The sequence below is a fragment of the Mercenaria mercenaria genome, unplaced genomic scaffold (assembly GCF_021730395.1).
Source record: "Mercenaria mercenaria strain notata unplaced genomic scaffold, MADL_Memer_1 contig_4271, whole genome shotgun sequence".
Lineage (NCBI taxonomy): Eukaryota > Metazoa > Mollusca > Bivalvia > Venerida > Veneridae > Mercenaria > Mercenaria mercenaria.
The window spans coordinates 19,380-35,088 of NW_026462488.1; the positions used below are offsets into that span (position 1 = coordinate 19,380).

Consider the following 15,709-nt stretch of genomic DNA (forward strand, 5'->3'; position numbering starts at 1 on the left):
AATTGAGCCCGCCCGCTTATCTCAATAGGGAAATCGCAGATCTGCGGATCGCAGGTTCTTAAGTTTGATCCCTGTTCTCCGTGACGACTTGATAGAAGATATTGTGTCTGAAATCATTTGTCCCCAACCTGTGATTCATGCGAGGAAGTTGGCATTTACTTGCACAGAACAGATTTATACTGGTACAGTATCCAGGAACACTTGTAAGGTTAACTGTTCGCCGTTACATAATTGAAATACTGTTGAAAACTTGCAAATTCTACCATTCAGACGTGACAGAAACTCGGGGCTCGTCCAGTATAAGCCATCAATTGCTATACATATACTTTTGAAGTCATAAAAACTTCTTAACTTTGAGTTTGGTACAGTACTCAAGAATAGCAGCAGCTATCAAAATGCCGTTTGATGCTGATAAATTTGTGGCTGAGTAATCACAGGGAATGTTACAGTTAGCTAGGAAATCTGATTTACCACTAGTTGCCAAGCATTACAATATTTCTGAAATAAAGTCATCCGAACTCAAACAAGAAATTAAGAATATAATTTGTTCAACATTCATAGATGGATGCATTTTGGATAAATTTGATGAGTCATTTGTCTGATTTAAAAAATAAACCTAAAAGATACGGCGTTGCCAAGCATTACAATATTTCTGAAATAAAGTCATCCAAGCTCAAACAAGAAATTAATTATATAATTTGTTCAACATTCATAGATTGAGGCATTTTGGATAAATTTGATGAGTCATTTGTCTGATTTAAAAATAAACCTAAAAGATACGGCATTAAAGTTGGAAACCAAGAGAGAGAAGAAAAAGAGAAATAGCTAAAAATGGAGAGAGAAGAGAGGGAGAGAGATAAAGAGAAAGAAGAAAAACGAATGCAATTTGAAATAGAAATAAAAAGTAAGCAACAGAACCTTCTCTAAGTTAATCTCACTTTGATGTCACCAAACATATTAGGTTAGTTCTACCTTGTAAAAACACAGAAGGTGATAAATATTTTATTTTGAAAAAATAGCAGAAAATCTTAAATGGCCCAAGGAAAATTGGAGTTTTCTTTTACAAAGTGGTCTCATTGGCTATGTCCGTGAAATTTATATGCAGCTGCCAGTAGAACAAAGCTCAAATTATGATGTTGTCAAAGACTAAATCTTGAAAGATTATGAACTTGTTCCTGAGGTATACAGCCAAGGATTTCGATATTGTAGGAATGATTCTGATCAGACCCAAGAATTTACACCAGTTAAAGAGCAGTTATTTGAAAACAGGTTGAGTCCGCATTCACAATAATGGCTTGTGTTCCTAAATGAAAGCATATGTTATATTATGTTTCGTTTAATATTGGATAAAAGTTAACAGTTAATATTTTATTTGACTGACCAGTGTGAAGTTAGCAATTGAGGCAGAAACAGCAGTAGCTAACGTTGTACACTATACATTTATGAAAACAATTTTAGCAATTGTTAGTCTAAACCTGTTTAAAATAAAACTTTCGTCTTGCTTATGTGTCAGCTCCTGTCACCGTAGTAATTTGCAATATTAAGGAGTGCTTTAGGATACAATGAAGTATGTCTATATATTGCTGGTACATTTTTATAAAGAGAGAAAAGAGAGAAGATGTTACGACGCCAAAGGATTTTCGATAAACCGTAAGAATAAGTTCAAAGGACGTCTAACGATACATGCTGAACATGGTGCTGTAATTTGCATCGAAATAATGAATAACGAATTTGAGCAAATATTTACTCCTATTAAGCAACTTCAAGGATCGTTTCATAATACTTTGAAATCGTTTAAAGAAACTCATACGTAATGTGCTGACGAAAATCGTTCCAAAATGTTTAAAATTGTAATTTTGGATACTTTTCGTGTGATATGAATTAAGCTCGAATCGTTGTAATTGCTTTATTAACAACATTCAGGACGGTTTAAAAATGCATTGAACCTTATGGATGTATTGCTGGTATGTTATTCAATGATCTACATATTACATAGCCAACGGATTTATAGGATTCCAACGGCATACGTCCAAATAAGACATCATATCAAAAGTTTAACACTTTTTGGAACCCAGTTACTTCTATCTTCTGAAACGATGAACACTAGCCACAGTTAGGACACCTTAGGTCTTCAATGGAACCTTAATGAGATACAACATGAAACCAGTTTTAAGGATTAATGCATTATGTACCGACGAAGAAGTACGAAACGTGTTGAAAAGTTTAAGTTTGAACAATTTTCAGGTGTCCAGAAATTGGCTCGAAACCTTGTCGTAATTTGCAGCATTCAGGAGGGCTGGAGAATGCATTGAACCTTGTGGATATATTGTTGGTATTTATTTCAAAAAGTAGTACACTTTGCATTGTCGACAGATTTTTAGAATACCGACTGCGTATGTCCAATGAAGGCCTCATTACAAAATTGAAAAGTGTTGGTGATTAAATACTGCTATATCCTGCACCAACTTAGTGGATTTGATTTGGTCGTTTAAGCTCATCGTGAGAGTAGTCCTTTTGAGATGTAATATCGAATCGGCCTTAGAAATCAATGCATTATGTGCCGAGAAAGAACGATGAACTGCACTAAAATTCGTAATTTTCCGAAAATTGGTTCGAACGCTAGCTACTGCTGTAACTGACAGCGCTCAGTAGGATTTGAACCGTGTTGATATATTGCTGGTATTTTTGTCCAAACCTTAGTGCAAAGTAATTTGCCGACTAAATTTCAGGATGTCAACGGCCTTCATTGCTAAAACTGACTTCATATGATATGCTATAAAGATTCCGATGCACGTAAGATGACTTAATCTTGACTCGTGTTCATATTTTTGGTAGAGAAGACAGAAGTAGCCGAGCATTAAAACGTGTTCAATTGTCGTTATTAGACCTACTCTGAACGTAATTTTTAATATGCCTAAGGTGTCCCGATAATTCCCGGCATTGATAATATCAGCTACACATATCACAATAATACCATGGTTCAATGCATCCTCACGCACTCCTAAACATTGCGAATTACAAACAATTGCTCACTATCAAGGACCTCCAACAGAACATACTGAAGAGCAGAATAAGACATTATATATTTAATAAAAGGAAATCAATAGTTAGCATAAATACGAGGGATGTTCGAAATGAATTGCTTATTATTATCTGGAGACTTCAAATTTCAAGTTAGCCGTAAAGGGCTCATTTCATGCCCTCGAAGTACTCCCCGTGGCTAGAAATGCAAAGTTTCAGCCCATGTATCCATTTCTTGAAGGCGTCACGGTACGCTGATTTGGGCACAGTAATAAGGTACTGATGAATGGCAGATCCAAGTGCCTGTCGGGACTGGTATTTCCGCCCAGCAAGGAATGATTTCAATTTCGGAAACAAAAAGAAATCACATGGGGCAAGGTCTGGGGAATACGGGGGGTGAGGCAAAACAGTTACTTTTTCTTTCTTCAAAAACGCCGTAACTATTGCGGAGGTATGAGCGGGGGCATTGTCATGTAGAAGACGGACATGTTTAAAACCAGTGGCAGGGCGTCGTTTCTGATAATACTTTTTCAGTTTCTTCAGTACTACGTCTTTGTAGTACTTTCCGGTGATGCTTTTGCCCTTTTTCACCGGCACTTTTATTGAGACTCCTTCACCAGAGAAGAAGATTGCATACAAAACCTTCTTTGCACTCAAAGAACGTTTGGCAATTATTGGGCGCTTGCTGTGTTTAGTGGCCCAGATCTTATTGCTAACCTTTCTGACGGGCTCAAAATAATGGACCCAGGTTTCATCACCTGTGACGACATTGGCAAACTGCTTTTTGTCATATTTTGGAAACATTTGAAGCAGCTTTTTGGCCACTTTAACCCGTTGCCTCTTTTGATCATCAGTCAACAGATGTGGCACCCATCTAGCAGAAATCTTTCTGACTTTCAAATGCTTCTTCAAAATAAGGTGAACCGTTGATAGTGATATGCCTACCTTTCGTGCAATATCACGAACTGTAAATCTGGCATCTCCTTCAATGATTTCCTTTATTTTGGAAACGATTTCTTTACGAGATGCAGATTTTGGCCTACCTGATTTCGGTGCATTTTTGATGGACTCTACACCAGACTCAAATTTCTTTTTCCACCGCCGAACTGTGTCATAAGACACACAAGAAGGTCCATAAGCAGTAGAAAGTTCAGTCATCAGCTGCTTCAAAGAACAATTAAGTTTTGAGCGAGCTTTGATGTAAGCCCGTATTTCATCTTTCTTGTCGACGCTTCTACCAACCATTTTTACTACAGTGGTCAATGATTGCGTGTATTCAAATGGCAAATTTTATGTCTTACACTTAGTCTAACATGTACATTTATACACCGTTGTGTAGGTATTGAATAACCCTATACAGGTAGGTATTGGTTTTTATCGTGCCCCACGTGGATATCGAGCTAGAGGACAATAAGCAATTCATATCGAACACTCCTCGTATGATAGTACGGAATATTTCGGGTATGCACCCTTAGAATCTTTGTTTTCATGAGACAAGCATACGACATTGTGCGGCTAAGTTCATTATAACCGTTAGCAGCAATATATACTCTAAATATCTATACCGAGGATGAAGGTTAATGCCTGTAGATATCTAGCAACGTAACGGTTATAACCAACAATTGATCTAAAAGCAGTACATGTCAACATTTTTAAAATATGTACTTCCGTTCAAATAACAAGATCAAGGCCGAATGAGCGGGTAACTTTTTCACAATTCTTCATGCCATCCTACGCTTTTAAAGTTGAATGGACAAATGTACAGATAAATGCAAGTAACCGAACCTCACCAAAATACACTGCAATGACTAGGCAGCAACTTTGTTTTTCATAAGAAACAAAGAAGCGATGAAGAAGCTGTTGTTAGGCAAGGTGCATTGACGGATTGCAGGTCCCTTCGTTAACTATATATTACCCTAATCAATCAAATGATATAGACTAATTTTTATTATTATAACATTTGTAAATTGTTTTGTAAATTACATGTTTAATTTTCACATTAAACACAAAATTTTAAATTTAAGTTTGGTTTCTCATAATCTAAATTTCGCATCAGGGACATCATTTCCGGTACGACCGACTAAAATGGATGACTGTTCGTGAACTTGCTTTAATTTTATAAAATCTGTAAAACGTTAGAATGCAACAAACAAAATAATAGTAGACTCGTTGTTATTGAGTCTGTTCATGAGAGGTTTATGGGAGGTTATAAAACATGCACTAGAATAACGGGAATAAAAACATCAACGCATCTGATGCTTTATTCAGTGAAAAAAAAATTGTCATATTTTGTTTTAGCACTTTTTTCTGTTTGGGTGACCCTTCTAAAGGAACAGAATTCCGACAATAGCCTTTGTATCAGACTGAAACATGGCAAGTTGTTGATAAAGATGTATTTGCTGTAAGCGACCACGATGGAAGAATTTTGAAAACAACTTTTATTTCACAAAATTTGCGCAAATGATCTTCTGAATGCATTCTATTGTAATAAATAGCGCTATACTTCTGCATCGTTTAGGTCATGATATGCAACACATGATCTTTATTAATGCTTGACTGTTGATAATAAAGTCTGTGTATGATTTAACAGTTTTACGTGTTTCCAAGTTTGTAGCTGAACAGCTCGATGTATTCAAATTGAAAACAGATACAAAGAAGCAGATCTTCAAGACAATGATCGTCCGGCAAGACGTGAAAAACTGTAAATAACGAACGTTATTATTATATTTCTTGGTGTGATAAATTGTCCGTTAATCCCTATTGTTATCTAAACAAAATATGTGAAAAATCAGGTTTGTCAAGAAGATAAAGGATACGTATCATCCCCTCAAGCAACACGCGATCTGCTTGTTTGACGAATACAAAGTGAATCAACGAGATGCTTTCCGTATTGTACTATTTATTTGAACTATCAAAACATGTTCCCGGCTTTCATTATCTTCTGTTCACGCCTATATAAGATTATCAAGAAAGCCGGGAACATGTTTTGACAGTTCAATTAAATGGTACAGTAACTAGTTAAACAAGAGCTGTCACTAATGGTGACAAATGCCCCCGCAGCGCCTTGACATTTGACCTGGTGACCCAAAAGTCAATAGGGGTCATATACTCAGTAAGTACTATCAGCATGTGAAGTTTGAAGGTCCTGGGTGCAGTGGTTCGCGAGTAAACTGCCTTCATGCAAAAAGTTAACATTGGTCCGTGCGACCTTGACCTTTGACCCGGTGACCCATAAATCAGTAAGTGTCGTGCACTGGGTAAGTACTATCAGCATGTGAAGTTTGAAGGTCCTGGGTGCAGTGGTTCGCGAGTAAAGTGCCTTCATGCAAAAAGATATCATTGGCCCCTGTAACCTTGACCTTTGACCTCAAAGTCAATAGAGGTTGTGTTCTTAATAAGTACTATCAGCGTGTGAAGTTTGAAGGTCCTGGGTGCAGTGGTTCGCGAGTAAAGTACCTTCATGCAAAAAGTTTACATTGGCCCCTGTGACCTTGACCTTTAAACAGGTGACCTCAAAGTCAGTAGAGATCGTATACTCAATAAGTACTATCAGCACGTGAAGTTCGAAGGTCCTATATGCAGTGGTTCGCGAGTAAAGTGCCTTCATGCAAAAAGTTTACATTGGCCTCTGTGGCCTTGACCTTTAAACTGATGACCTCAAAGTCAGTAGGAGTCGTATACTTAATAAGTACTATCAGCATGTGAAGTTTGAATGCCCTGGGTGCAGTGACTTGCGAGTAAAGTGCCTTCGTGCAAAAAGTTAACGTTGTGACGAACGAACATTGTGACGAACGAACTAACGAGTTAACATTGACCCCTGTGACCTTGACCTTTGACCTGGTGACCCAATCTCAGTATGAGTCATGTTCTTAATAAGTACCATCAACATGTGAAGTGTGAGGATCCTGGGTTTCATTGGTTCAGGAGTAAAGTGCCTTCATGCAAAAGGTTAACGTTGTGACGAACGAACATTGTGACGAACGAACATTGTGACGAACGATCTAACAACTTAACATTAGCCCCTGTGACCTTGACCTTTGACCTGGTGACCCCAAAAGTCAGCAGGGGTCATGTACTTAATAAGTTCTATCAGCATGTGAAACTTGAACGTCCTGAGTGCAGTGGTTCGTGAGTGCCTTCATGCAAAATGTTAACGTTTTCACGAACGAACGAACGTACGGATGATCAGTTGAAAACTAATACGCCTCCCTTAGGGAGCATAAAAAACAAAGTTATCACGTCATAAACATTCTTGCCAGCTACATGTAAATCCCACCACTAGAACTTAATTATGTCTTTAACGTTATATTCTACATCAAAATCAGTTTCAAGGATTTCTATTATACTTATTCATAATATCCTGAAATAAATTGAAGTTCATTCAGTAAACATCGTGTACAGGCGGCTAGCATTCATTGCTGAACTTGACCGTGTTTCGAACTTTTTTCGGATCGGTCTGTATGTTATGATAGGAAATCTTCGCGGACTTATGAATTCCTGATACACCTGATTCGCAAAAATCAGTGAAAATTAAAACACCGCGAATATTACTGGATTTACAGTATTCGTATGACCTTATAACAAACGTATCATAATTTACGGTACGATACACGCATACCAGAAGAACGTCACAGGCATAAGGAGCGAACACCACTCACATGATATACGCAAAATTAGACAACCACAGCGTTCTGACCACTTTATGTTGGTTATACTTCTTTCTACAAATTTCCTTTAATATGTTACTTATTTATAACCAAATGTGTCAATGCAGAGAGACTTTATTCTTGACAAGTACGAAAGCTAAAGGTGTTGGTAAAGATTGAGCCAAAATTACTTTCAGCTTTTTCGTTTCGCGACACAATTATATCTGAAGAAGCTTTCGTGTGTACGAGCACTCCGTTAGAATTATAATTAACCCAACATACAAAACTTTTTCACCTATATAAGAATACAGTTCGGTAATAAATGGAGGTTTTAAATGAGGACGGTGAAATTTAGCGGTGTGCCGTAACCATGGAAACGGCTACTGAAGCTGGTAATCGCGGAAACAAAAAATCTTTCTTTTGTCATATTTCAAAAAGTAATAGTATTAGAAACTTGATCTTTTGATATTTTTATTAAGTTATAAGTACCTATATTTTAAATATCTTATTTAATTTCTTAATTGTCGTCAGCACGTGCAATTTTAGTTATTAGCACATGCATTCAGTTGTGATCCAACAAGGTGCCTCTTTTAATCAGAAAATGTTTTCTGGACTTAACAGCGGGTGTTAAGTGATGTGTGGCAGCCGTAAAAAGTCGCCCCGACTTCATCTCAGTGTTGTTATATTTTCTGGTCCTTCGGGATCATTGATTTCAACTCATTTAAATTTGAAGAGTGAATACTGCTTAAGCCGGTGCTAGGGGGCGTGGGCAGTGTTGTTTTTTCCATTACTGCCCAGGAACAGACTCAATCAAACCGAGTCTGCAATTTTCATTAATTGCCTTGTTCTCGGTGCTTCCGAGGGATCTACTTTCCAGATTTTATTAATTACAACTATGGCTGATTTTTGGCTTGAAAATTTTGTATATTAATACGCATGCAATTAAGATTCTAAAAATTTTGATACGTCAGTTTAACACCATTTCATATACTAATGCAGCAGATTGCATGCCATATACGTTATTCATTCGCTTCCTTTTTCAATACACATGGACAATGAAGTTAGGGAATAACTCGTTGAATTTTGGCTTGTTGCTCTGTCTTCTGCAAAGGCATTGATTACTTGCGTTTTAGGTTCTTAAGGATTGCATTTTTATATTATATCTACAAGAGCATCTTTGTGTTTTACATTACATACCTTTTGTTGCCTTTACGTATGTTAGGGTTTCACCTGGCGCGGATTACTTTTATTTACACTGTCTTGTGACTTTGGAACATGGTGGGGGTAAGAGTGAGGTTAGGTGCACCATAAACCGGTTTAAACTCTCCAGTGGTGGTTTTGCCACTGACCGTTCCAAGGCGGTGCCCCACTGTGTTCCTGTATTTGTTTGTTTCGTCCTTTTGTGTTCATTTTTGTGTATGGTGTGCGAGACTTGTTCGTGTGTGTCTTTGGGGAGGCTGCGTTTGTTGAACGTGGCTTTCCCTGTTGGATATTCTTCCTTGTTTTTTTGGAATATTTAACATATATAATATGAAAAAAAAAGTTTATTAAATTAGTTGTTGAAACATTTGTGAATAAATTATGTTTTTTGTGACATTGTTACCTGTCAGCATTGTAGAGATAATAGATACGCTTAAAATATAATGCATGCATAAATTTGTTCTCATTTTCGTTGATATTTTTACTATTACTGTTACGAATTCAAGTATTTTATATTTCATACTTCTGTCACTTTAATAATTAATCATATTACCGGACTTCTCTCCATGATTCAGCGGTACAATAATGGGAGTAAACTATCCCTAGAGAAAAGACTTTCAGTGTGTGTAGAGCGGTTCTACCAAAGTGACGCTAATGTTCATGTTTTATGGAAACCTGGTGCGCCATGTAATTTGTCAATTGCTAAATATCAAATATCAATGCTAAATGTTTTGAAAACGAAATGACAGTTATTAAGTACTATGTAAGGCTATCGAAAGCCGGTGTGCCATGCTAATTGCCAAATGCTAAATGACAAACAGTTATTGCATAATGCTATTTGCTATATGCTTAAAGTCAAATATTGCCTGTGAAATGGTAATTGTCAAACAATAAATGATAATTGTTCATTGCAAATACGAAACAATAAATGCCAAATGCGTGTTGCTAAGTACTTATTCAGATAAAGAGCTGAATATATCAGTGTATAAATGTATCCTGTAAACAGCCATTGGCCTTTGTAATATAACTTTGTCTCTATTAACATTTAAGAGTGAAAAGTTTTGATCATGTCATCTCATAACCCTCAGTACATGTTATTGCTTCAAATCAGGCTAATAGAACTTCGTATGTTTTCACGTGATTAAAAGTAACAGTCATTAGTGTAAGGGATACAGATCATTTACTCACAAAGTTGAAGCATTTGACGAGTAGCATTTATCATTTGGCAATAATTATAGGCATTGAGCACAATGGATATGGCATATGACATTTGATATGTATTGAAGGCCGGTGCGCCATGAATATAGCTAAATATCAAATGACAATTATTTATTGCAAAATGCCAACGACTTAATGCTAAACACCAAATTCTTAATGCTAAATGCCAATCATTTAATGCTAAATGCCAAATACTTTATATAAAATGCAACATAGCAAATGCGATATGCCTATGGAAGGCCAATGCGCAATGGCAACTGCAAAAATGTTAATGCAAAATGAAAAATGCTATTTACGAACTGCTTAACATCAAATATCGAACGGTAATTGTCAATGATAAATGCTTTTGTGTTAAAACAATAAATGTCAAAATACTCATTGCTAAGTTTCCATTGAAATAAAGAGCGGAATATATCAGTTATATAATCATTGCCCTTCGTTACGTAACTTTGTTTCTGTTACATATCTTAGTCTATCATATAATAAACATTTTATAGCAAAATGTTTCGGTTCGATGTCCCTGTAACATCTGCAAAGTTATTGCCTTAATTAGACTGGCAGCATATGTTTTTCCAAATGAGTAAAAGTTACATTCATTAGTTGAAGAGATAAAGATTACAAAGATTGATAATTTGAGAATTACCATTAATCATTTGATAAAAAGAGTTTGTTTTATCTTCTTCTTATCGTTCGCAACCACATTGTCAGACCAGTAGCCTTGATGGAACTTGTGGTTTGCCGCAGATCCTCAATGTCTCGTACAGTTTCTGGTGCACGTAGGTATCTAACGGCCAAGTCGCAGCTCGCTCATGGTCAAGCATTTTTACATCTCCGAAGTATATGCTCCGCAGTCTGATCTCCTCACCAAATGAACAAGTTGGCGACGGTGCCAGTCTGTATTTCTTGTACATATGAGCATTGAGCTTGTTGTGCCCCGAGCGAAGCCTGACCAACATCACTTGTTCAGACCAGACCGATTAAGGAGATGAAACGTATCTTCCTCTATCCTTGGTCTCGTTAGTGCCTTGATGATGGCGACATTCTTAATTCAGACGTGTTGTTGGTTGTTCTGACTGCTTCTAGCTTAGCAAGTTTGTCTGCCTCTTCATTACCTATAATTCCACAATGGATGAAATCCACCGAAGTGCTACTGTGCAGGTTATACACAGGCTCTGCTTTCTATTGGCTAGTGCGGAGCTTTATTGTTGATCAGAACTTCCATGATAGACAGTGCATATGTGAGAAAGACGACTGAGGAGCTTTCTTCTGCCAAGTCTTCAATCATTGAGACGGCCTTCATGAGAGCGAACAGTCTCTGCCTTGTAATTGCTGCAATAATGTTTTCCTGTGGCTGCATGTAGAATTTTTATGACATTTAGCATTTTGTCAACCGCATATAGTTCTTTGTATGTAGTATTTAGCATTTAGTATGTGACATTAACATTCAGATATTGCCATTTAGCACTAACAACTTATTAAGCATTTGGCAGTTAGCATAGCGCATCGGTCCCCACTAACTGCGCAGGGACAATGAGCCCCAGTGTTACGAAAAGAGAAGTTCGCCAAGCATTTAAGATGATGTTAGATATGGTTTTGCAATTCAAAATAAAAGTACCATGTTGTTGATGAGATCTTGTAAATGAGTCAGATAAGGATGGGACAGTTATAGTTGTTTTTCTTGGCTTAGCCTGTATTGCTTATCGTATTGAGAAAAGATCTAGATCACTTTCACTGTGAATTTCCATGTCTACATGTATACTGGTTATCCCTAAATGACAAATTTCATGGGAGTATTTTCAGATGGTGATGCTATTCAGACAGATAATGTTCATTTAATATATGTAACCTAACATCTCAATATATATATATATATATATATATATATATATATATATATATACATTTGTCATTTTTGGTGAGAAGACATGTTATATTTAATGGCTATATATGTGTTTTTATATCATTGAAATGCTGTAAAGCACTAAAAAAAGGGCCTCAAGATTTAATTGTTTATACGAAACAAATGAAGAATGTAACCTTGTACCATTTCGGTATTTTCACTCAAAGCAAATTGATTCTGATGTAGTGTGCATATTGATAAGTACCGGAACAGTCATACAAAGTTGCAATAAAGAATAATTCCTAGCACTGAGACGTCTAGGATTTATTCAAGTTGCTCAATTTGAGTAAGTGATAGTGCGTGGAGGTGGGTGGATCCGGGGTTTGTCCATCCACAGTTATTCATTAACACTTGAAATTCGTCCTTACACATAGTCCAATACTTACGTTCTGTTTGTTTTTTAAAACGAGATAATGGTATATGTATGTTTTTTGGCGTGCCGTATTAAGCACGATCTTATGACCTCGTATGACCTTATGCCGCCTGAATAATGTACCAATCGGATTGCTTGGTAATGTATTCTCGGTATTTTCAGCCATAATGAGAGATTTTGTAAGAATGGCGCTGATTGGAGGAAAGGCTGAAAATGCTTCACTCTGAGTCATCTGTGACATTGAGTGAAATGACAACGCGTTCGTCATCTATAACCTCTATAAGTACAGCACCACTTGAACAGGTGTGCGTAACCAAATATTCATTTGCTCATCCGGAAATATTTCTGTTTTGTTAAGTTTTCTTGCTAAGTTATTTCTGTTTTGTTAAGTTTCCTTTCCTTAAGTTTTGTTTTACCAAAAAGGTTATTTGCTTTATACAGTCATTAACTCTTACCCTGCATTACAGCAACACTTTCTAACCAGTGCAAATCATTACTAACCTGCAACAACATGTCCGATACTGTTAAATTTTAGACTCTAAATTTTAAATTAATCTTTCCGGTGAAAACAGTACTGTACATATTCTGAATGATAGACAGATTTGATAATAAGCTGAAGTAGGGTAAGGGTTCATGTTGCTTCCAACAATTTCAGAAATAAAGTATAGAACGTATTTCAATATTGTTTGCTTACTATTACCATCTTTTAAGCACCAAAGGCTCAAAGTGAGTTTTTGTGATTGTTTTGTGTCCATCGTGTGTCCCTCCACATTTTTTAAACACAGTTTTCTTCAGAACTAATGTCCTCATTTATACAAAACATCACAGAGGCCCCTTTCAACATTGCCAAAAGATTTAAAATACAGGTTTCTGCCCATATATAACTTGTGCTTCAGTTACATCACGCCGACCATCTTTTTTAAAGATATTTCTTGTTCAATGTTTAGAATGTAAGTCATCATAGTAAAACGGTCATTTGGATTTCATTTTGTTTTTCAATTTTCAATAAACTGTGAAGTGTTTTGTATATAAATTAACTAGAATAATGTGATCTATAGGAGCAACGGAGCCGGAATGAAAATTATAAAGATAACATTTGCTGACCATCCTTTTGCAAACTGTCACTTTAACATACTAGTATGTATTTTCTTCGTAACCGCAAAAAGATGTAATTGCTACTACAAATGTGCATGAAAGAAATACAGATATACTCTTTCAAATACTTCGTATTTTCCTTTTATTTTTCAATCCGGTCTATTTAGAAAATATATAGTACTTGATAACATACAAATGGTGATGATATTTTCGGAAAGTGTACTGCATAATACGAGATTTCAACAGGGTAAAAATAAGTGACCCTGCCCGAATATGCAAAACATTATTATTATTTCGCAAATTTCATCGTACATTCTTTCTACATGTACCTTAGCATCACTTTGGAAGAACCGCTCTACACACACTGGACGCCTTTTCTCTCGGCCTAGTTTACTCCCATAATGGTTCCACAGAGCTATGAAGAAAAGTCCGGTAATATGATTTATTATTAAAACAATAGAAGTATCAAATCTAAAATACTTGAATTCGTAATAGTAATAGTAAAAATAACTACGAAAAAGGGAACAATTTTATGCATGCATTATAATTATGCTAAGCGTATCTATACAATATTGACAGCTAACTAAAGGCAATGTCATAAAAACAATTTATCCACATGTTTTCCAACAATTAATTGAATAAACTTTGTTGTTTTTCATAATATATATTTTAAATATTCCAAGCCGATATTTAACGCATTATATTAATTAACTTCATTGTCCATATGTATTGAAAAAGGAAGCGAATTAGTAGCCTAAATGGCATGCGATCCGCTGCATTAATGTATAAAATGATGTATAATTGACGTATCAAAATTTTTAGAATTTTAATTGCATGCGTATTATACGAAATTTTCAAGTATAAATCAGCAATAGTTGTAATTAAGTCCAGCAAACATTTTCTGATTAAAAACGGCACTTTGTTGGTTCACAACTGAATGCACGTGCTTATTACTAAAATTGCACCTGCTGATGATAATTAAGAAATTAAATAAGATATTTAGAATATACTCATTGCAAACAATAGGTATTTATAACTTAATTAAAACTGGAAAAAAATCAAGTTTTTAATACTATTACCTTTTGAAATATGACACAAGAAAGTTTTTTGAGTTTCCGCGATTACCAGTTTCTGTAGCCGTTTCCATGGTTACGGCACATCGCTAGATTTCTACGACCGATCATAAAAGTCAGTTCTTACTATACTTAATTGTTTTATCATGGTAAAAAAGTTTTGTATGATGGGTAAATTAAGTGTGACATATTTTTTGAAAGATTCCTCGTATATTATAGATCATATGACGAGTGTCCAGCTTTTCATTATGGAAAAAGATCCAAAGGGTCCCTAAGTGCATTATTTCTGGCACAGACAGGCTTATAGACATAGAATAAGTCAATTTGTCATAAAACGAGGTTTCCGTCTTCAAAGTGTATCAAAACTAAGTCATGTGTGCGCACGATTATATAGTTTTATGGAAATGCTTTGAAAGGTCCTAATGCTTCTTTTATACCATATAATAACAAGTTATTCCCATAGGTCATCGAATATGCATGTAATCTCGGAAAGAGAATTCTTGACACGATAAGTGTAATGCATCCAAATAGGCATAAAATATTATAATAGAAAACAGTGCAAAACACCATCATGTTACAACCATTTACATGATTAACGTTTTGGGTACGTACAAACTGCAAGGAAACCTCCCTATTTATGCTTAATGTGCATGCTTTATAACTGTACTTATTAACTTATTAACAAAGGAAACATTTTAAGATAAATCTTCCGATCTATCCAGTTAATTAGTCAAGGTGTTATATTATACTTTACATAGTGACTTTGGGTTTTATGAACTGAGGGAAAACTTCTTGAAAGAAATAGTCTAACATAAAATACCTGGCGAATCTTCATCGTTACCTGTAGATGAGATCTCTCCTCCAGAAACTGAAATAAAGAACAGACATAATAAGTTAAATTTATATAAGGACTGACGTATCGATTTTCTTTAATTCCGACTGAAGATAGTTTTTGTTATTTTTTATATAAAACTTAGTTTTGTTGTTGATGTTCAGGTCGATAGTCAAAACGTTATTGAAAACGTTACCGCATGTAGATAAAAACTGTAATTGTTTAAAACTTTAGAACCAAGTAAAGTCTAAAGTAAATATCGTTATCAATTCTATCTCTAATCAAATATCATAGTCATATTAATTGGTTAAAATTAATACAGTTCAAAAATACTATCTTTAGATATTTTAC

General features: G+C 35.6%; 1 protein-coding gene across 1 annotated transcript in view; it reads right to left on the reverse strand.

The window, feature by feature from the left end:
- LOC128553752 (uncharacterized) overlaps window positions 1-15,709 on the reverse strand; it is a gene marked incomplete at its 5' end in the record, with an annotated part of 63,789 nt that overhangs the window by 7,460 nt on the left and 40,620 nt on the right. Inside the window, one exon of the mRNA XM_053534927.1 lies at window positions 15,347-15,394. Within this exon, the coding sequence (XP_053390902.1) occupies window positions 15,347-15,394 (48 nt within the window). The remainder of the gene's footprint in view (window positions 1-15,346; window positions 15,395-15,709) is intronic.